The 23,436-nt window shown below is 48.4% G+C and overlaps 1 protein-coding gene across 2 annotated transcripts in view; it reads right to left on the reverse strand.

Annotated features, from left to right (window-relative positions):
• Window positions 1-16,602: 16,602 nt before the first annotated feature.
• Window positions 16,603-23,436, reverse strand: part of GRK3 (G protein-coupled receptor kinase 3) — a 123,006-nt gene continuing 116,172 nt past the window's right edge. For both annotated transcript variants that reach the window (XM_082853197.1, XM_082853198.1), the window contains one exon: window positions 16,603-22,885. In XM_082853197.1, coding sequence (XP_082709323.1) covers window positions 22,724-22,885 — 162 coding nt within the window. In that variant the 3' untranslated portion in view covers window positions 16,603-22,723. The remainder of the gene's footprint in view (window positions 22,886-23,436) is intronic.

Below are 23,436 nucleotides of genomic sequence, written 5' to 3' on the forward strand. Positions count from 1 at the left end.
AGATTCACAGGAGGTCGCACTGCTGGGCTGTCTGCTAACTTTATGTTTGACGTTTTTAAGAACTGGCCCAACTGGCTTCCAAAGTGGTTGCAGTCATTTCCCATTCTGCCTGCAGTGTCTCAGGCCCATTTGGGAAGCATTTGCAATCACACTGGAAGGTGCTCCAATTGGCTTGTGAGGTAAAGGAGGCAGAGGGCAACACGGCACATGCGCGCGCACACAAACACAATAACTATCCAAAATGGGCAATTAACAAAGCACCCCACAGAAAATGAAGAGCCCTCCTGTATGCCCAGGTTCTGCATCTGCGAATTCAACTAAGCGTGAATCGAAAAAACTTGGGGAAAAAAAATTCCAGAAAGTTCCAAAAAGCAAAACTTGAATTTGCTGTGCCCTGGCAACTATTTACGTTGTATTTACATTTACACTGTTTTTACATAGCATTTACATTGTATTTATAACTGCTAACATAGCATTTACAGTGCATTAGAGATGATTTAAAGTATATGAAGGAGGCTGTGCTGGGTTATATGCAAACATTACACCATTTTATATAAGAGACTTGAGCATTCATGGATTTTGGTATCTGTGGAGGGTTCTTGGAACCAATCCCCCAGAGATACCGAGGGACGACTATACAGCAAGATCTTAGTGAAGGGGGTCAAGAGGGGAGGAAGGAGCCTCTTTCTTCCCCCTTCGGCTTTTCTCACTTCTATCTCTGAGCAGGATCCCTCACTGACCCCTCCCAGCCCCCTCCTGGAAGATAACCCCATCCTCAACACTCAGAGTTACCATGGTTCACGAGTTTTCGGAGGTCCCCTTGGCCTGTAAAGAGCTGCTTTCAGGGACTTATCCATAGAAGACGGCTTGGGCAGCGTTCCCGGAAACCCTGCCCTACGCAGAGACAACTACACATCCCGGAAGCTGATAAGACAAACCTCACGGGGTGGCGCTGAGCTGAACCCATCTCGCCAGACACCACCACGGCCCTCGTTTTCCAACTCCGCGTGGAGCGAGGTCAAGCCACTCCCGTCACCTCGCGAGAGCCCATTGTGGCGCTCACTTCCCAGCTCCGCGTGGAGCGATGTCGCCCGCTCCCATCATCTCGCGAGATCCCACCGTGACTTCGCTTTTCAACCCCCACGTGAGGTGATGTCAAGTCACTCTCATCATCTCGCAAGAGCCCACTGTGGCCCTCGCTTTCCAACTCCACATGGGGTGCTGTCACATGATAGTTTGAAATCAGCGAAGGGAGTGTTTACACCACAGAAACTGGCAAATACCACAAAGCAGGGCTTTTGCTCCCGGAGCCGGGCGTTAAACACTGACCAGCACAGCGCTGGCTGACACTGCAGCGCTGCTGCAGGGCCTGGCAACGATGAAATCTCAAGATCGGAAGACCCAAGAAGGGATATTTTAGCTCTGATGAGGTCACGTGCCCACGGGAGACCCTTAAAACATGTTCAAGTGAAAACAGCCAAGTCTTTGCCTTAAGAAGAAGGCCCCATAGTGTGGGCTTTCCAGGTTGCAGAGGCACAAGAGGCAAATAAAGCTGGAGAACAAGCAGGAGGCCAGATCTCTGGGGAGAGGGGCTGGGGGAGAGAAGCGGACAGAAGACCCCCTCCCCGCTCATCCCCTTAGGAGACACTGGAGAGGACCCGAGGGACTCACAGCCAGAATTCGCTCTGCTACACGCCTGGGCAGAGGAGCCCCGGTTATGAATAGGCCTGACCTGAGGTTGCTGCCCTGGCCACTAACCTCCCCGCAACACTTCCCATCTGGCTCAGGCCCGCCCAGGTCAGTGGCTGCTTCCCAAGAATCGCCCTCAGCTTCAAGGCTCTAGGGGGGATCCTGGCTGACGGTCTGGGTTGTCCTCAACCGGGCTGCTGGCAGGCCCAGGGGTCCAGAGCACATGGGGGAAATGAGAGAGCTCAGTCTCGGGCCTTTCCTCCTCCTGTCTTGCCCCTCAAGGGCACTAGGCCAGCCCCACTGACCCAGGGCCAGGAGCCAATCCTACTGGGGTGGCTTCGTCAAGCCTTAATTTAAGCAAGTGTTCTTATCACCACATTCTCATCCCGGCCTGAAACTCACACCTGCCTCATCAGCTGCTGTTTTGAGCCCATGAGGAGGCCCCAGATGCTCCGAATTCGTGGGACAAAGTCTCAAGTCTCCCCTCGGAGGTGAGGGAGGCTGGTGAAAGGAAAAGTAACCCCCAAAGCCAGGGATGGTTTGAAACAGTTTTCCATGTAGACATGCTGGTCTGAGTGGCCCCACGGGGTCCTCAAGGCTTTCCCTCTCACATCTCAATGTCCAGCCCTAACCCAGCAACTAATCCTCCGATGACTTCACCTGTCTCAGAGAACAAACTCGCAAGTCTTCATAGTGGCCTACAGGGCCCACGTGGTCCCTGTCCTAACGCCTCTCCCCCTTGCTCCTCCACTTCAGTGAGGAGTGACCTGGATGCACCCTTCCACATGCTGTTCCCTCTGGTGCACACGCTTTTCCTTCTGCATGGCTCACATCTTCAGCTCTTTTAAGTCTTTGCTCAGAGTCACCTTCTCAGTGATCCTGCCTTCACCATCCCATTTAAATTGCTGCATAGCTCCATTCCACCTCACCCCACCCTATCCCAGCACTGCCCATCATCTGATCTTACACTTTTCCCCGCATAGCACTTGATCACTTTCCACCATGCTGTGTGTTCTTTGTTTAGTTTCTGACTCCCCATGCAGAACATGGCCCCTAAGAGGTTCAGCATTTCCATCTGTCTTGTCAGCTTATGTGGCCCCAGAGCCTAGGACAGTGCCTGGCACACACGTCTTTCTCAATACGTATTTGTTGAGTGACGAATGGATGAATGATTAGGAGCGTGGCTGGGGAGCGGCAGCGCAGGCCGTTGCCAGCAAGTCTACAGCGGGGATTGCTGACGTCCCCCCGTGCTGTCTGCATCTACATCTGTTATCATGGCCCACGTTCGTGTCCTGCCACCACTATTCCCTTGTGGGCGCCCAGGAAGTTCTCTGAGACTGTTTTCTCAGCTGTAAAATGGGAAGAGGACGGCCACATACCCACATGCTTAATCACTGGTAACTGCTTTCAATCTTTTCATTTTCTTTTGACTCCATGGCCAAAGCCGGCCTGGAGGCCCCAGCCCAGGACTCAGAACGGGATGATTCCCCAACATTTAGGGAGAACCTACACTGTGCTGAGCACTGAGATAGAAACCTTACACCTAAACTGCCCCTGGCCCCCTTAAATCCCTATGGGACCTGAAATTTAATTATCTTGCAATCCATTATCACATTTCATTCCCAAGACAGCAACCACATGGTTGGCGTCACTCCCATAGAGCAGACGAGAGTCTCAGAGAGGTTGAAGCAGTTGGCTGAGGTCACCCGGCGAGAAGGTCAAGCTGTTTCCTATCAGGAACTCTGATAGATGCCTGGTTGTGTCTGGAGTGTTACACAGGAAGGACTCTGAGCTTCTGTCTGAGTGACGGATAAGGCATCCCATGTGACACCCATGGGGTGCACCCTCCATTTTCTTGTCTGGAGCCTTCAACCATCTGCCAGGTGAGCAATTTCTCATAGCTCCCAGATTCTTCAGAACACGGGCCACTGTCCCCTGGGAGTGTCCTCCTAGACTGCTCTCTGCAGCACAAGGGGACACTTCCCTCCACAAGAGGCTGACCACGGTGAGCGCAGCAGGCTTATGCCCTTCGGGGGGCAGACGTCAGTCCTGGAGCCCTCACATCTGAGCTTGGGCCCCATGCTGCCTGTTGCCAAACCTCTCTGGGCCTCAACTCTCCCATCTGTCAAACGGGAGCTCCAGTCTTTCCTGTCCACTTCCGGGGGGTTGGGGATGGGGGTGACACTAGCCCTCTGTACACCTGTGAGCCGTTACTGACTTTATTATGATGGCCTTCTGCAGCAGCCCTGTCGCCTACTGATTGACTGAGGTCGAGTCCCAGTCTTTTAAGTTCCTGGACCCAATTCCAACGTGTGTGTGCCAGGGTGTACGTGGGGGCAGGTCAACTCAGTTCTGACACTATCTCCCCAGACATAAGATTAGATTCCATGAGTAAAGGGCTCAGTCCCACGAGACTGCCCTCCCCCCGCCCCCACTTCAGCCACCAATCCCAAGCTCTGACTGTTACCTGTGCTTCTGACCAACTGGCTATAAATCAGAGGTTCCCACGAGCCCCTCCTTGGGTTAGATCAGTTTGCAGAGTGGCTCACAGAACTCAAAGAAACATTTTACTTACTAGATCACCGGTTTATTATAAAAGGATATAACTCAGGAACAGCCAGATGGAAGAGATGCGCAGGGCGAGGTAGGGGGGAAGGGGCTCGAAGCTTCAACGTTCTCTACACGCACCTCTCACCCCCAGTCTCCACGTGTTCACCAACCCAGAAGCACTGCAAACCCCATCTATATATTTGGGACTCACAGCTTTCAAAACCCTTGGAATTTCCTAAGTGTGGAGAGTGATAAAGTTGTCATATATACACTACCATGTATAAAATAGATAACTAATGAGAACCTACTGTATAACACAGGGAACTCTACTCAGTGATCTGTGGTGACCTAAATGGGAAGGAAATCCAAAAAAGAGGGGATATATGTATATGTATAGCTGATTCACTTTGCTGTACAGCAGAAACTAACACAACAGTGCAAAGTAACTATGCTCGAATAAAAATTAATTTTTTAAAGGTGCCTTTTGTTATGTTAATGAGGTGACTTTTGGAAAGCCAAATATATTTGAGATGACCAAAAAATATATATATATATATATTTTTTTTCCTTACTAGATTACCAGTTTATTATAAAAGGATCTAACTCAGGAACAACCATATGGAAGAGATGCATAGGGCAAGGTATGGGGAAAGGGGTGCAAAGCTTCCATGCTGTCCCACCCGGCACCTCCCCATGTACACCAATCCAGAAGCTCTCCAAACCCCATTCTTTTAATTTCACTGAAGCTTCATTATGTAGACAGGATTAATTGATTCAACCTCAAGGCCCTCTCCCCTTCAAGGGGGTGGGGGGAGGGTGGAAGAGACTGAAAGTTCCAATCCTCTAATTCTGGTTGGTTCCCCTGGCAACCAGCCCCTTCCTTAGAGGCTTTCCAAAAGTCACCTCATTAACACAAATTCAGGTGTGGTTGAAAGGGTTTTGTTATGAATATCAAAAGACACTCCTATCTGGAAATTCCACAGGTTTTAGAAGTTTTGTGCCAGGAATGAGAGACAAAGACCAAATATATATTTTATTACACCTACTCCCTAATACTAAATCTTACTGCTAATAAGGTAAGTACAAGTACAATTTTAAGGTAAGTACAATTATAAAAATGGTAGTGAAATACCATTTTCACCTATCAAACTGGCCACATGGAAAGTCTGATATTACTCTGTGTTGGTGACGATACTGGGGAACAGGCAATCTCATACACTGCTAGTGCAAGTACGAAGGGCAGCATCTACTGAAATTTTCAATGTATATTTCCTTTGATCCAGCAAGTCCACTTCTGTGGGCAATTCAGAACCCTCTCTAGAATAAGGGTCAGCAAATTATTTACTTTTTTTCCAAAAAGGGAGAAAATAGTTTAAGCTTTGGGCCATGTGGGAGACGACCAAATATATATTTTTGGTCTGAATGACCAAATACGTATTTTTCTTCATAAATTGCAATACTGCACCCAGCTCAATAAAAATCTCCAAATGCTTTGCACATCAGCTGGCTTTGACAGGTCTTCATCTCTCCCCCCACTCGCTTCCTCTCTCCCTAAATCACGCTCTGAGTGTTTCTTGAAGAAATAGAAAAATCTTGGCTCCTCCAGCACATCGCCTCTCCGCTCTCCATATCCGTGGTTGCCTCACTGACCCAGGTTGGCCACATGTCCCTTGCCAGCCACTTTACAGCCTGGTGAGATCCTGGACCTTCCAGATGGGCCTCCTGGCCTAGGGATGAGCAATAATATTTCTCTCAAATGCTAGCATCTACTGATCTGTAGTTGGGGGCTGCCTGGAGTGTTGTATTGAGAAGGATCCTGAGCTATGGCTGAACTAGCAAGAAAGTGTGTGGTGATCGACTAGCAATGTCTGCCATTGGCGCAGGAATGGTTAGGAGTGACGCCTGTGCCAAGTATTTGCCGTTTCCAGCCTGGTGCTTCGCCTGCCACAGTGAGGCAAGAGGCTGGTCAGGCTTTTGCTGGGAGGCTCCCCTGATTGCTCCATCACAGGGCTGTCTTTCTACCCCTGCTCCCTTGCTACCTGGAGTTTTGCTGTCTAACACAGCAGCCACTAGCCACATGGGGCTATTTAAATTTAAATTAACTAAAATTAAATGAAAACTTCAGGGGCTTCCCTGGTGGCACAGTGGTTAAGGATCCACCTGCCAATGCAGGGGACACAGGTTTAAGCCCTAGTCCGGGAAGATCCCACGTGCCTCGGAGCAACTAAGCCCATGCACTACAACTACTGAACCTGCGCTCTAGAGCTGGTGAGCCACAACTACTGAAGCCCACGGGCCACAACTACTGAAGCCCGCACACCTAGAGCTGGTGCTCCCAACAAGAGAAGCCACCACAATGAGAAGCCCGTGCACCACAATGAAGAGTAGCCCCCGCTCACCACAACTAGAGAAAGCCCACGCGCAGCAACAGAGACCCAATGCGGCCAAAAATTAAAAAATAAATAAATTTATTAAAAACCAAACCAAACAAAAAAACCTTCAGCTTTTCAGTTGCACCGGGCACTTTCACATATTCCACACATGGCTAGTGGCTACCATACTGGACAGCAGAGATACAGAACATTTCCATTATCGAAGAAATTTCTGTTGGACAGAGCTAGACTAGATCAGGGTTTTCAATAGGTGGTGATTGTGCTCACGCATGGACATTGGGCAATGCCTGAAGGCATTTTTGGTTGTCACAGCTGGAGACGGGCTGCTACTGGTATCTAGCAGGTAGAGGCCAGGGACGCTGCTAAACATCCTACAATGCTCTGGACAGTCCTCCCACCACAAAGAATTATTCAGTCCCAAATGTCAATAGTGGTGAGGTCAAGAAACCCTGGTCTAGAAGAATCATGTCAAGTAGAGAGGAGCGTTAAGGGGAAAAAAGGGCAAAATAATCTTGCTTCAAACAATAAATAGATGTGATATAGAAAGAATTGAGAAAATGAGTCAACCCACTGTTGACAGAAGAATAAGAGGAGAAGCCATTCCTGGACCCATCGCCACTTAGTGGCTCTGTGACCCCAGGCAAGTCACTAACCCTCTCTGATTCTCTTTTCTCCTCGAGAAAACTGGAACAGTATGCTGCCCCCTCCTGGACTGTCAATGGATTAAATGAGATAATTAGTTTGAATAGGCTTTGTTATCTGTCCCGGTGGAACAGTGTTGCATAATTGGTTATCTTAGCTCACGTTGTTTATTAGACCAGACTAAATAAACAAGTCTCTGGCAGCAAGGCACCAAGTCCCACTTTCACTTCACTCTGCATGACCTTGGGTCACTTAAGCCTCTGATCTGTAAAATGGGACTAATCACTCATGCCCAAGCTCACAGCAATATCCAGTGTGAAGCAGACATTTAATCCCAGTAAGCAACCATCTCTCTCTCTCAACTCGACAGCTAATCTGGTTGCCCTCCATGAAACTGAAACTCAAACCCCAGCTGGTACCCAAGAAACAGCTGAAAATGCACACACACAATCTTTTATGGGCGGAGATGAATTCCCCTGGGACCCCGGACCTTGAAATCCCTGACTCCCTGAGCGTGAGTGCTGGCTGAGTATCTGGTAAATCCACCTCACCGATTTTCTAAGATCTTTCCTTTACTGCCAGAAACTGTACTTCTTCAAAGTAATTAAGTACCAGGGAGAAGCACAGTGTAGAACAGGAAAGGAAAATTACGGAGCTGGGTGAGTCATGACGGGGCCGGGGGAGGTGATTCAGGTGAAGCTGATGTTGGCTCTGGGTCCTTTAGAATGAATGGTGTACGCATGCGCGCGTGTGCATGTGTGCGTGTGTGTGTGTGTGTGTGTGTGTGTGTGTGTGTGTGTGTGTGAGAGAGAGAGAGAGAGCGAGCGCGAGAGCGAGCGCGAAGGGAAGGGGAGAGATTGACTTCTGCCTTGATGGTTATGAGATATCCCAGCAGCTCTCATCCCAATGAGCTTGTTTGTGTAATAAAGTTCATTTTTGTTGAAACTAGAGCTGAGATTTAATCCTTTCGTTTGAGGCTTGGAGGATGATAGTTGAGAAGGTTTTGGGGTGGGGGTAATAGGAAAAATTGGGTTATTATTCCTAAAATGGGGAGCCCCAGGCTGTTTCCTGAATGCCAAACTGGAAGGCAGGGGCTGTTCTAAGCCCAATGCCATCACTGCAAATCTGTGTGTCCTTGGGCAAGTTGCTAACCCTCTCTGTGCCTCAGCTGCCCAATCTGTGAACGGGTGAGGCTGGATTTGACAGCACCCGGGGGGGGGGGGGCGCCCTCCACTTGCCGACTTTCTCCATTTTTCAAATAATTAAATTTCACATAGCTTAAATATCAAGGATACTGTGAAAAGACATGGAGGAAACTTAAATGCATGTTACTAAATGAAAGGACCCATCTGTAAAGAGTATGTACTGTAGACTCCAACTATATAGCATTCTGGAAAAGGCAATACTGTGGAGACAGTAAAACAATCAGTGATTGCCGGGGGGTTGGGGGGAGAAGGGGATGAACAGGCAGAGCACAGAGGGTTTTTAGAGCAGTGAAACTACTCTATAGGATACCATAATGATGGATACACATCGTTATGCATTTTCCAAATCCATAGAATATACACCACCAAGAGTGAACCATCACAGACACTATGCATTTGGTGATAATTACGTGTCAGTAAAGGTTCATCAGTTGTAATAAACATCCCACGCTGGTGGGGAATGTCACCACGGGGGAAGCTGTGAACGTGGGGACGGGGGTGTATGGGAATCTCTATACCTTCCCCTCAATTTTGCTGTGAATCTAAAACTGCTCTAAAAAATAAAAGTTATTAGTTAAAAACATTCAAGGATATGCCATATACCACAGTCGCCATACAGCAACTAACCACCTGCTTAAACCAGCCCGTTCAGACAGTCGTTTGTATCTCCTACGTAAACCAGGAGCCGCTGAAGGGCTGTGTCAACAAGGCCTAGAAGGAACCTAGCCAGAGTTCCCATCCTTTTGGCCGTGCCGGGAGGTTCTCTCCTTTACTGCCAGAAACTGCACAGTAAAGTTTCTGTACAGCTGGGGCCTTCTCATCTCATCTCACAAAGCCCCCAGAAGCGCTTGGTCTTGCCCCTGGCTGAACACGGGCCTCATGAAATTTTGCAATAATCAGACCGTAACAGAGGACAGTGCATGTTTTCCACGTCTGTGAGACCATGAGTTTTGACAAGGTGGGTGCTAAGCAGCAGCCCCCTGGGGGTTTGTCGGCTCCCACAGAGGAAAGGCGTTTCTCCAGCTTTGGTGGCCACCAGACGTGCCCATCAGGTTTGAAACCTGTGAATTTCCGGGCCCCTTCCCCCCAGGACCGTTCAGGAGTTCTGAGATGGTCCCGGGAATCTGCATGTTTAACACACCCCTCCCCGCCCCACCCCCGTGAGGCCGGTGGAGGTAATCAACGACCCATCCTTGGAGAAACGCTGCCCCGGATATTGAATCCTGGTTGCCATCTCCAGGATGGTCTCGCCAAGGCCCTCAGGGTTTAGAAGGCAAAACTAAAGCTTAGATCCCGGAAGGGACTGCTCCGAGGTCGCAGAGTCAGCAGAGCCCAAACTTGGCTATTCAAGGTGACCGGGCCTATGTGCAGGTGCCACCAGACATCTGCGCTGGTGACACGCAGCCCCTCCAAAGTCAGGAGACCCTCCTCCTCCTCCTCCTCCGTCTCTCTCTGTGTGTCATTATTTTCTAGAACTCATCCACAGCCTAAACTACACAGCCCACCCTGGACGTCTCACCCAGATACAGGAGAGCCTGAGTCAGTAGCAAAGACAACCCTGAGGGAACCACGGTCCTGTCAGACACAGGAAGCCCCAGTGGGCCCCTCGGCCCCCCTGAGCTGGTGCACTGAGCGGGCCAGGCATCTGCTCGGCCGGCCGCAGAGTGAAAGCGGCCGTGCAGTTCTCCGGGCCCGGTGGCTCGAGGCCAGACTGGAACCGACTGGACTTTCCCCTCCCGGCCACCTCTACGGAGCAGCCTCACCAAGGCCGTGGCCCTGAGGCCTAACTCCAGGGAGGGAGCTCCATGTGAAGACACAGCCCCTCCCCACTGTGCCCACTGCCCACACCACTCACCGAGGCCTGTGCCACTTCTCCATTCAAAGAAATGCCCACAACGGGCGAGCCACAGAAAACACCTCCTCTCGGACAGAGGATCCCTGTGAATTCACTGGGCCACGTGAAACTCAAACCTCCGTCCACCAGCCCCTTCCCCGCCCCCATGCTTATTTGGAATAAATGGAATAAAAAACCACTACAATCAAGGCTTAGACTCAACAGCGTTGGAAACGTGAAAGCGGAAGCGTTTGGCTTCCTCACCATCTACTGACACCCAGTTAAGCAGAAACCACTGGTAGCTGAGGGAAAATACGAACCCCTGCCGTCTGGCGGCTGAGATTCCAAAATGAAGGTTATCTCATGACTCTAAATATATTTAATAATTAGCAAACAGCTGGGGCCTGACCAGGGTGGTCTTTAAAAGTATCCCCTCACCCCAGCGTTTGGTCATAAAACCCTTCCATGAAACACTCTTGTTTTCTAAGCAGGCAACCAGCCAAAGGGAAGAGGGCTCAGAGGCCGAGAGGCCCGAAATAGATGGCAAGACCAGCCCCCAAAGTACATTCTGGAAAATTATGCCTATCCGCTCACAAGGCGCACACCGTCAAACCCAGCCCGACGGTACCTCCTCCAGCCGGGGCTGAGGTCACAGGATCCACTCCCGTCCGAGGGGTCTCCCCAGGTCCCAGCGCAGGGACCCACCAGGCCCGGAGAGCAGGGACAGAGGAGAAATGGCAGCAGCTCCCCGCCCGACGCCGGCACTCATATCCCCTTCCCCGCCTGCACCTCCCCGCCCTCCCCCACGCCAATGTGATAGCAGCAGCTGAGTGGGCAAGTCATTTCTAAAATTAGCCGCTGAGCTCCAGGTCTGGACAGGAGGCAGCAGCCTGGGGTGGCCGCTGACCAGACAGTCGGAGCGCATGGACGTATTTGGTGGTGCGGGACAGGGGCGGGGACAGATCCCGACGCCGGCGCCTTCTCCCCCGCCCCCCACCCCGACCCCACCCCCACCCTGACCCCGGCCGGCGGCACAGCCATACTCCCGGCCCTGCTCCACGCTCCACGCAGATAACCGGAGGCCACAGCAGCTGGGTGCCCGGCTCCATGTCCCGGCTGGTCCCGGGAAGGAAATAGCTCGACCGAATGCCGGTGTCTCTCGGGGTAAGGAAGATGCAGCCGCTGTCGCTCACCCGGACACCAGCCTGAGGTCTTTAATGAACTCATGTCCTATTCTCGACAACCCTAGGAGATAGGGTTTTCCCCATTCCCATGTCGCAGATGGGGAAGCGGCGGCACAGAAGAATGAACCGACTTACCCAAAGCAGTGGAGAGCCAGGAATTGAACCCACGTAGTTCTGACCCCAGAGGGCACAGTCTTAAACAGCAAACAGGATGCTCTAAAAGAGTGCTCTGTCCACTGCCTGCGTTACCGACTTGGCTCCTTGGACTCTTTAATCAATAGGACCTGGTAAGAGGCCAGATGAGAGATTCAGGCAAGGCTTTATTGGGGCTTATGCTGCAGCACAAGGGAGAGGGAATAAGAAACAGGTGCATTTGCTCGCTCCCCGAGGAGGGCGGGCTGATTCCTTAAATGAGGTGAGGGTAGGGACAGATCAGTGGGTCGGGCAGGAGACGTAGCTTAGCTGCACTGCCCACCCGCTCGTGGTGCCGTGCCGTGTGCAGGGATCATGCGCGCTGCCGGCTTTTGCTCCCGGCACCTTAGAAATAGCAGTTGGTTTGCGGCCTTTCTGTATCTTATTGTTCCTAATTACGCCAACTGCGCATGCTTGCAGTTAAGGTTAGTCCCTTATAGTTCCTCTGTATTCTGTTGCTCCAGAAGACGTTTGTCCGGGTGCAAACACTCTGGTAAAGGGCCCCAGGTCTCGGCCAATCTCACCTGGAAGGAGAGAAGTAGGGGCTTCCATAGATTAAGTATATCGTGCAGGTCCACACAGCTAGCAAGGGGTAGAGTCAGGACTCAAATCCAGGTCCTCCTGACTCTGAAGCCCACGGTCATTGGAACATGACATGCTGCTTCTCTGAAGAATCATTTCAACCATCAGTACCTGTTGTAACTCTGCTGTCCCCATGGCTGACTGAGCAATAGTTTTCCAATGGAAACTATTATTTTCTTCTGGCTGTTGACAATTAGCGTTTGACAGAAGTTCACAGAAACACAAAGTAAAGGCAGCTTTGGAAATGGCTGTCTATACAATCAACATGAGATGGAGGAGGGGCCCCAGGGGTCCCATGAAGGGTGGTGTGGGACATCTTAGGCTGCACCACACAAAGAGCTTGAAGATGACAAGTCCCCTCGACCTATTTTCTCCATGTCCTGCTGGATTATCTAACATTGAACCATGAACCCACCTCGTGCCACGTCCTGAAACTCATTTCATGGTGTTTTTCTGCCTCTTGTATCTTTTCATGGCTGTTGGTTTTAAATGGTGGGGTGGATCTCTGGGCCAGGGGCTGGGGGTCTTCATAAGCTGAGACCTACAGGGATGGTTAAGTTAACTTGGATCTGTCTGCCCTGAGGGCCCCTGGCAAGTCTGCTTTATTCCCCTGGTACCCGTGGTGATAGATTTTCACCACCCAGGACAGTCAAGTATTGCTCTGACTGTGCTGATTTAGGGAAGCCTCGTAAGAAACATTTTGTCACCTGGCTGAGCATTTATCTTTCTGTCTTGAGGCTCTGTTCCCTAGGTGTGGCAGGAAAGGACTAGAAAGTGAACTGGCCCTTCTGGTGCTTCCGGTGCAATGAGCATGGCATCATTGGTGCTATTCTTCAGGGTGTCCAGGTGGTCTAAGTGGCTGTAGGTCATCTTGGGCAAAGACTAAGGGAATTGTTACTGATCACATCTGCCCTGGGGTTGCTAGTCCTTCGTCCTGGACACCTGACCTCTCCTTCCTCAGGTAGTGAGTTCTGGGTCCACAAAATGGCCAAGGGATTGTGACGATTTATTGGGACAATTGACTTCAGTCGCTTGATTATCCTTAATTTTCTTTTCTGAGTGGGACCCTTGTTGGCAGCTCAATGTCTTTTGCCCCTTGGGGTGCTGTTCATCATCTCCATCTGTCCTTTGAGCTAGGAGCCCCCCGCGGCTCCCTGGACCTCACCACACACTAGGATGACTGCTTCCACCCAGCATCTGATGGTTAAGTGCCGTCATCGGCCTCTTTCATTTTGAGGCTCCTACCATCCTCACTGCCATCAGAGAGCTGTGTGTGTGTGTGATGATAAACTGGAGAACTGTCTCGTGTGTGTCTGTCCATTTGACAATCATGAGAATCCTCTCACGTGACCACTGCGGGGACCAGCGTTGTATGTCACGGTCCCCTCAGGGATAAAGGGGAACTGTCTGTCTCTTTAAGAGTCTGGTACACAGTAAGTGCTCAAAAAATACATACACAGTGAATAATCAAATGCATGGAAACTGAGCTGGAGCAGATGTCCCAGGATCTGGTCTCACATCATGCTTTCTTTAGATGTCTGTCCATCTCCCACCAGTCTGTGGTCTCCCATTCACCCAGCACAGGGCCAGGCACTGAGTAGGTGCTCATGGGATCTCTGGAGAGCAAAGTAACCAATGAATAAAAGACTAGCCTGGGGTGCAGAAGTGGGAGAGACTCCTGTAGAGGAAACCCCCCGACACTTGCCCTCTGACTGAGGTACAGAGATAACATGTCAGCACAGAGCCTGGCTCAATCCTGACCCCGGGAAGGTGGCCTCACCTCACTGGGCCTCCAGACTCCCCTCTGTAAAATGGGGATCCTGATCCCACTGAACATTCCAGAGTGTGTGGCCCATGCTAGATACTCAGTGGATGTTTGTTGAGTGACTAAATGACCAAATGGAGATCTGTAAAAGCTTTTCCTACCATCGGAGCTGCCAGCAGAGGAGAGCTGCCCCTGAGCTTCTCAGTGGGCCTGATACGGGAGGAAAGGGATCATACCCAGTAGGTATCCAGAGTTCAGTGAACAGATGTTTTAAATTAAGGAGTGCCCTTGGCATCAACACCTATGGAAGGATAGACCACTCTTCTTTCACTCAGTGTTACCTTTTGACATTGGTGCATGTAAATGTGGTTTATTTGGGTTTTTTATTTTGTGTGTGTTTTTTGTTTTTCTTTTTTATGTGGCTGTATCAAATATATATTACATGTAACCCATGCATATAAACTTAATCACTGAGCCTAACTAACGTAGCACTTGTTTTTTATTGAAGTATTGTTGACTTACAATAGTATCTTAGTTTCAAGTGTACAACATAGTAATTCCAAGTCTTTATAGATTATACTCCATTTAAAGTTATACTGCAAAAGGTAAGCTTTTTCGATGGCAACTACAAAGGGCAAACGTATCTGCTAAGCTTCTGTAGCTAAGCCTCTGACTGTATGACCTTATTTTACATTGAGGGACCAAAATTTACACAAACAAATAGAATGTTCATAATTGTGTTCCTTTCTTTTTCCATTCCTCCTTGGTCATTTCAAGACAGAGAAGTGAAACCATCAAATCTGTTACATAGAAACAATGAGGCAGAAGTTAGGTTTAAAACAGGATCAAGCTAGTAGCCCCTGATGCATCTTCTCCCATCTTTCACTAATATACACGTAAGAGGCAGAAAATTTTGAAAATTCCCAATGCAGAAAACTATGACTGACAGTCAGGTAGAGACATATTTTACTGGCTATCAAATCACCTGAAGACCTGGGCATTTTACCCACATACCAAAGTTAATAAGAATAAAAATGTAAAAAACATTCACTTGGGATATCCGTAAGTTAGACAAAATGTCTCCTCGCCATGATTATCTGCTCTGTCTCCCATTTTGCCTGTTAGGGATCCATTAGTATGAGCCACTAAGTCAATTTCCCCTCACGGGCTTTATTGATTACGTGCCATGTCCAAAGCTGCGCACGTGAGCACAGAGTGAAGCTTCAGTGTTTTATCTGGTTAATCGGATCCCGGGAGATGACCAGCCTGAACAATTTGGACTGAAAACGTTTTTTCCATCTCCGGTACCCAACATGGTCAGAAAGTGGCCAGGAAAAGAAAGCCTCTTCTTCAGTTCAACACCTGGTTTCCACCCAGGTAGACCAGCAGGGGCTCCAGGGTTCAGGAAGGCACGGTTTAAGGGGGAGAGTGACACAGCAGTGATCCTTAAGGCAACGTGGGAGGAGCCCTGGGATGTGCGGGAGAGCATTTCCTTTTCGCTCTACAAGTACAGCCAAAGTCCCTCACATTTACCCTTCATCGGAAACTTGGGTGTTTTTGGCTAGAATGGTCCTTTAAGATCATCTAATTCAACTCCCTTAATTTAGGGATGAGAAAACAGAAGACCAAAGAAGTTGCCCAGTGACCTTGCTCGAAGCAGGGTCCCCAGGCTGCTCTCTCTCCTCCTGGGTGCCAAGGGGTGACTGGATTTCTGCAGCTCTCAGGAGTGATCCTTGGTTACGTATGGCATCAGACCAAGGGCCCTATCACGCGGCTGACCTCTGCCTACGATGCTGACTACGTGCTCCATAGCTGGGGCTCCTGTCAACTATTTTGTTAAGAGGTTTTCAAGTCGGCAAACACAAATACATTCCAGGGAAACTGGATGGCTCCGTGGACCGTGGACCAATCGTGATGTCCTTCTTTCCTGAACCAGCAAGGGACAGGAGGTGTTTCCACCTCAAGGACAGAGGTACCTACCCTACCCTCGACCTGTGGACCTACAAGCAGACAGTCCTGCCCAGGTAGCTGTGGCTCTGGGGCCACCACTTCCTTGGATTCCTGGTTTAAAGTGACATGTACCATGGGGTCTCTCCTGAAGTCTTCCGTGGGAGTAGGGATGGAGAGTGAGAGGCCTTAACTTCTGGGAGGGATGCCAAAGTCACCCAGGGAGTGCACGGGGGAGCCTGGCACAGCTCCTAGAAAAACTGGAGACGAGATGGACCTCCCGGCTTTCCCAGACTCTTTTCTGGCACCGTGTCTTCCACAAGCAGGTAGTCTCCCAAACCCTGAGGCTGAAGCTGGCTGTGCTCCAAGAATCCATGAAATCAGCAGAAATGCTTGTTGGCAGTTCCCTTCCTTTTTTAAAAAAAATAAATAAAATCAGCCTCTGCATGAATTTTTCCGAAGTTAGGATTCTTACAAATGAGTCACCTCCTGATGACCTAACAGCTTGATAAAGAAATGTAGTTTTTTTAGCTTGGGGGGGGGGGGGGAATAGCACACCAAAGTATGTCTCTTTGTACAGATCCTTTTTATTGAGGTTTACATAAGCCATTTATCAACACAGAAAACCAGCCCGACTGCCCCCAAATAACCGTGAAAGATGGCGAAACTAACCGACGGTGACACACCACACACAGGGCAGGTGACCGCGGACTTGAACCAGCATCTTACGTGGGATACGATTTCAGACGTGCACTAGTAAACGCATACTAAGAGGCGACCGTAAACCTCCACTGGCAAAATCGATGGGAAAAGAGATAAAAACAGATGGTAATTTAATAGGTACAATATCTAGACTTACAATATCGAACTCACTGGCTTCACTTGGTATAGCAATGCATGAGGGAAAACAGATTTATTCCTTCAAGGGCATTACACTTGGCCATGAACAGAGCAAATATGTGACTACGTGGATGGCTGTGCAGCTAGGGCAACAGGGAGAGAAAAACATCAACATGTGAGGAGGGACCCCCTCTCACAGGGACCAATCTTCACTCTATTTCACGGGGACCCTTTTAACCACAGACAAGCCCATTTCCCAAACCATTTTGAAACGGCAAGGGGGGAAGAGTCACGTTCGAATGTGCTGCTCCCGGAAGTGCTGTTTTAAAACCCAGCGGGGCCGTTTCTAAAGAATGTGGAGGAAGCAGCTTCCATTTAGTAGTTGATGAATCGGGTGCAACAGTCAAATCTAGAGGCAATGGCGAGACCGACTGGGGGGACTTGGCACGAGAAGAATCAGAAATGATGCTCTGCAGGTGAACTGCAGCTCCCGAAGGCTGACCACACAGGAGCGATCGTATCCACCTGCCCCGCTCGCTGGGGCCCCTACACGACACGGTGAAATCTACTTCACGAGGGAAGGACGGCTATACGCTTCCCTGAAATCCTTTTACGATGGAGCCCGCGTAGAATCAAGCATTCAAGGAACCTGTCAACAAGCAGGGGGCCTTCGGAAGAGGTAGATGAAAGCAGTTATTTCACCACAAGTTCACTGTCAGATGTTACCCCAAGAAGTGCGCTGGCCTCTCAGCACAGATCAGAGGGTTACGCTATTGTTGAAAACAGTCCATGGCCGTGAGAAAGGATGTCCACCCCACATTGCTATATGCTTTGTCTCAATTTTATTTTGTGGAAAAAAAAAAAAAAAAACCCAGAAACAGAAAGGACTGCATTTCCTTAAATAACAAACTATACAAATAAAAAGGGGCAGAAGCGGTAAGCAATGTTTCTAATGAGAACTGAAGGATTCAATAAATAATATAAAAAGCTATTGTGCTAAAATAGAACTCTTGTTTTTATATATATATATATATATATATATATATATATATATATGTAGTTTGGCAATCTTTATGCTACCCAGAAAAAAGCCAAATCTATTATAATTTGTTAAAACATAGAAAAATACAATTTAACAATAGAACTAAAAAAAAAAAAAAAAGGCCAGTGCTTAGCTTATAAACCACATAGAATATGTACATCATGGAATATAATCAACTAAGAAACAAGAAGTTGAATTTCAAGTCCTTTGGAATATGAATACACAATTAGAAATATTTCTCCATTCCCTACCCCTTACATGAGAGACATTTTATATTAGGACAAAATTAAAATCGGAAGCATAGTTACCAGTTTTTCAGAGATGATTCTGAGATTTGTTAGGTATAAGAGAGTTTACTATAAGAACGTGAGTCATTTAACTCTAAAATGCAGGGTTTTCCTATATGGTTTTGATGGAATGATATGTTAATCCATTTTCTGTAGTGTGTGCGTGTTTTTTTAAATAAAGGCAATTTAAAATTTGGGGTGCTACATTTATCCGTAAGTGCTAACCCAGCCAGGCCAGTGAAGTGGCCGGTCACTCATGCCCCCAGGCCTTTGAACGCTGCCAGAGCTGGGCATCCCTGTTACTCGGCTGTCAAAGAACAGCTCTCTTAGTCTTTGAGGATGAAGAAAATCTAAAGGCCATTATGACTCGAGGAAGCCAAGAAGTATCATTTTAGACTTCAACTTTCATTCTTCCTACAGTAAATTTTTCAAAATGTGGCCGGGATACAAAAAATTCATATTAACATGAATTTAAGTGATTAATTAATTAAAGCTTCTCAAGTTAACCTGATGTGGAAGGGAAAATCATGTTAGAAAAAATGTTTTGAAAAGTAAAGCTCACTCTGCTTGGCTCAAGCAGCAAGCCCAGTCTTGTTACTGTAGGGGAATTACGGTACCTTCAGTGGGTGTGCAGCAATGTCCCCACCTGACTGACAGGGTGACAGCAGCCCACACCCCACCTCTGGCCTTCTCCCCCTCCCCTGATTGGCTGCAAGGCACACACACCAAGATGGAGCATCAGCTCTGGGTCCCCTGTGCCTTCCCCAAGGGTGCCGGATGACAAGCAGGGACAACCGGCAACAGCATTTCTACAGAAAGTCCTGGTGGAAAGCAAACAGCCTCTTACAAGTCCAGCAGCTCCATATTCAAAACTAAAGCGACTGAGTCTTAAGATAGTTACTATTCAACTCTTCTTGTTATAAGGGGAAAACCACCCCAAAGCACCAAGTTCAACTGGAATTTCCCTGGTGCTTTATGGTGTAAGGAGATTGGCTTTTCCCAGCGAATTAACCCCTTTTTTCCTTTGCCCCATCTCTACCAGGATCCTGCCTTCTGTGACACCCACTCCATCCACCTCCCAGCATTTGTCACAGATCCCAGTGAAGCCCAACTCCTCTCCGGGTACAAACAGCGCATCCATTCCCTGGGAGGGGAGGAGTTCCTTCCCCAAGCATCTCTGAACGACACAGATATGAGTCCCTGAATGAAACTGAGAAAAATTACATATAAATTAAATCATACAAGATAAGCCTTATCTTACACCAGCACACTGCAAATTTTTTAACATATTTACATCAAGCAAAAAAAGTCCAACTTTGAGAATTTTCTTTTCTTCTTGATAGGTTAACATTTTGAAACATCAGAAAAATCAATTCCACTGAAAAGTCAAATGTTGTATTCGATTGGCCCAACTATAAATTCTGAATGAAATAAAAAATCATCAGAAAAAAACACACTTTGATCTTCTTGAGAGTTAAACCACATTGTCAATCGGTCAATGATATTTTTTAATGGCCAGTGTGAGCCTTCAAACAATTGTTTTTAGTATATGTACAGCATATTTCAAAGCGCAAATCAAAGCTAACTCTTGCTTTGAACAGATGGTTGTTTGTGGTCATCGCTCTGTCTATTTGCTTTTCCAGCTTTGTTGCTGTCTTTCTTGAGCAGAACGCTTCCTTTCTTCAGCGAGCCTGGACATTTGCCCCTTCTCTTTACATATAGAATTTGAAATTGTCATGTCCGTGAATTGACCAATCAGAGGCACAGGAAGTGAAACATTCACATTAGCAGTGAAACAACAGCTGATTTCTAGCAGTTTTGCTGAAAAATTGTACTTAAACATGATAGAGAAGGAAAAACCATGAGCCCCCATGACATAAGGGAATAAATGCACCAAAGAGAATGTTTTAGGTTAAAAAAAATAACCTTGGATTCCCAAAAGTTTTAAATTCATTCCATATATGGTGTCGAGCAGCTTAATCTATTATTTTTAGGCTTTGCTTTAATGATTCCTTTGAATCATGAAATCAAGACACTACTAACGTAATTTTACAAAAATATCAACTTCAGTGATTTTTTCTGACAATGTGAAAATATCCCGACCAAATAAATCTAAAATAATGATAACACTGGTGCTCAATTTTGCCCTTTTTAACACTCCAAATGTAGGTAGGGTCAAACATTAAGACCTAAAACAGCCACGTATACCAAGACTTCTAAACCAACCGACTTCTTTGGCCACGGGAGCACCAGGTGCTGGCACAGAAGGGTTCCGGAAGCGCCTTCCATCTGGCAGCAGAAACACCCCCTCAGAAGGGCTGCAGGCACGAGTTCAGGAGGAAGACTGGCTTCTCCAGGGCTGCCAAACCCCAAACACACACAGGGACCTCCCCCTAAAAAGCCACTCCTCCTAAGTTCACAGAGCACTTTCAATAAATCACATCCACGTAATGCTCTTCTCAGCCCTGTCGTGACCCATCAAACGTGAGGGAGTGTAAACGTTCACTTGGAATAAATTTGAGGCGAGGCGAAAGGGCTCTCGGAATAGTTCCAATTCATTTTTCTTTTGCGAAGAAAAGACAACCTTATGTTCTACTTCAGAGCTTAAATGATATTTTTCAGAGATGCGAATCGGCGTAGCTGGTGCCCTGGGTATGGAACGTGAGACGCTAAGCCCGGACCCTCAAGGAGTTCATGCACCTTCTCCACGTGAGGCTACGTCTCTACCCTGTCCAGCAGAGGCAGGAGGCTCAGCGATTTCTAAACTGTAATTACCCATCTCTGAACCACAGGTGCTGAGCACGTGTGATGCTGCGATGGAGCCAGGAACTAACTACAGTGGTGACAGTGACAGTCAACCACGCCTGGGGAGATGCTCACTTGCCATGAACAGCTTTTCCATCTCTGGCGGTTTTTTTTTTACTTTTTTTTTTTTAAAACACAACTTGAATACTGTTCTTCCCTTTTAAATCAGGAGGATCCATGCAAATAGTAGCCCCCAACTTCTATACTGGAAACCGCAGATAGGAGAACATGTATGCTAAATTCCAACTAGTAGTTGAGATAAATAGTGAACCTCAAAGTTTCTCTTCCAAGGTAACTCCTATGAAATAAAAGGCTCTTTCGGTAATTATCCTCCAAACTCTCAAGATATGGTTTCATTAAAAAGGACTCACTTTCCCAGTGAGTGCGGCACACAAATATAAACACAAAGATTCGGAACCACTAAAAATACTGAGGACAGGATGCAGATGATTACAATGTCAAGCTATTTATATTGTTAGTAGTCGACTCAGAACAATAAAATTGCACTAAGAAAGGACAAATATGTGGACTCTGAAAATTACTGTTATTATTTTTAGTCTGATGACACGGAGGACTTGGCTGGGAAACACACTGGTTCTTATAAACCAGCACTTATTTGGGACATGAAACGAACCATGGGGAGAGGAGGCCACTGGGATCAGGCCGTCGCTGTCACAGAACCCACCAGGGCAGAGAATTATTCGCTAATGACAGTTGAACGACAATGCAAGTCAATATACACAGTTAACCCATTTCGACACATTCATCTTCAGCATTCTTTTTTCAATAAAATTCATTTTTAAATTATACTAAAAGGTAAAACAGAGTTTCCTTCCTTGACACATCCGTTACCCAGATGCTTCCTGAGGTCAGCCAGAGGGAACCAGAGTTGCTGTGTCTCACGACCGCTTCCAGTCCAAGCCCGAGACGGGCGCCCGCAGGAGGTCCTGTGCACCCAGGGGAAGTGCACCGACTTGATGGTTTGAAAATGGCTGTGTCACCGTGAGATGCAAACGCCACTGCCTCTCCTGCAGAGCCACCGTGAGCCTCCAACCATCTACCATCTGACGCCTTCGATGTTGAGTGGCTCCCACGCCCTTGGTCCCAGCTGCCTAAGCTCCCGGTCAGAGGCAGGCTGGTACCCGTGGGTGCGGCACCCACAGGGAGGGCCCAGGTGCAGCCCTTTCAGAAAACCTCTGCAGCTTTCAAGCCCCGAGACAACGAGAGGCTGGTTCTCAAGGGCACAGAGGACACCCAGCTGGTCTGCCATCCTGCCAGGACTATGGAGCAAAGACATCTAAACCGAGCCCGGGCTGATTATGGACAGAGCGTGGCAACGGTGGGGCGACCTGAACAGCAGACTGTTCGATCTCATCTTGGCAAGCCTGAGATACATTTGATATCGGATGCAAAAAGTGACACAATCAGTAGGAATCATTTCAAGTTCTAGGTCATCTATAACCAAAAGAAGTGTGTGGCAAAGAAAGAGAACTTCGTTTCTTCAGTAGTTTCGAGGGCGGATGGATGCGATCGTGGCGGGAGACCCTCGGGAGGGGAGGAGGCGCCCCCAAGCCTGAGGGTGGTCGCCACTCCTAGTAGGAGCATCTCAGAGTCCTGGGCCCCCCCAGCCACGGAGCACCCCGGAGGTGAGCGACTCCATCTCTCATCCTCACACTTCTCCCAAAGGCTCCACTTCGCGGGTCGAGCAGCCCACGTGGACTTCCCGGAGGAGGTGCCGTCTCGTGGGACCCTCCCTGTGCCAGGGGTCAGAGGCCATTGCTGTTCCTGTGGCAGAGGGGCGGCTTTGAGAGCTCCATGACGGCCGAGCGGGATTTGTTGAGGAACTTGGGGGCTCGACGTAACAGCCGCTGGGCCTCGGTGAACGTCTCCGTCAGCTCTTTCTTCCACTGCAAAAACTCTGGGTCACTCTGAAGGCAAACAGAAGAGGCGGAGGAGTTGGGATAGTGTCACTGGATTCGCCGACACACATGGATACCTCTGGCCAGTCCTTGGAACCCCCTTCCCCCCAGAGAAAGCACACCCCATGTCCCACCCCACGGCCAGTGAGTAATGGGGGGGGTCACGCAGGAACTTCCTTCAGGGGCCCCTTGCCCAGAAGAGGGACCAAGCCCTTCAGAAGAGCCTCCTACAACCCCACAGGAGAAGTGCTGCCTTGACTTTGTTGAAAGATCACCTTTCATCTCTGATGTCTAAAATAACTCGAGTCTAGAAAATAATACACGAGGAGTTTTGACAAATTTCAGAAGCGCCTTCACATGTGCAATGACGTCATGAAGTAATTAATCATATGTTTTTCCATCAACTACTAGTTTATCTCTCTAAATATGCTCTTTACAAGCACGTATACACATACACACACACACACATGCGCGCGCACACACACACACAGTAGAAAAGTGTTGAAGTCGTGAAGCAAACACGTCTTTGTATTTACTACTGCTTTATCTCTCTAAATACG

Source organism: Leucopleurus acutus (genome assembly GCF_964270905.1).
Source record: "Leucopleurus acutus genome assembly, chromosome: 13".
In the NCBI taxonomy this organism is placed as follows: Eukaryota; Metazoa; Chordata; class Mammalia; order Artiodactyla; family Delphinidae; genus Leucopleurus; species Leucopleurus acutus.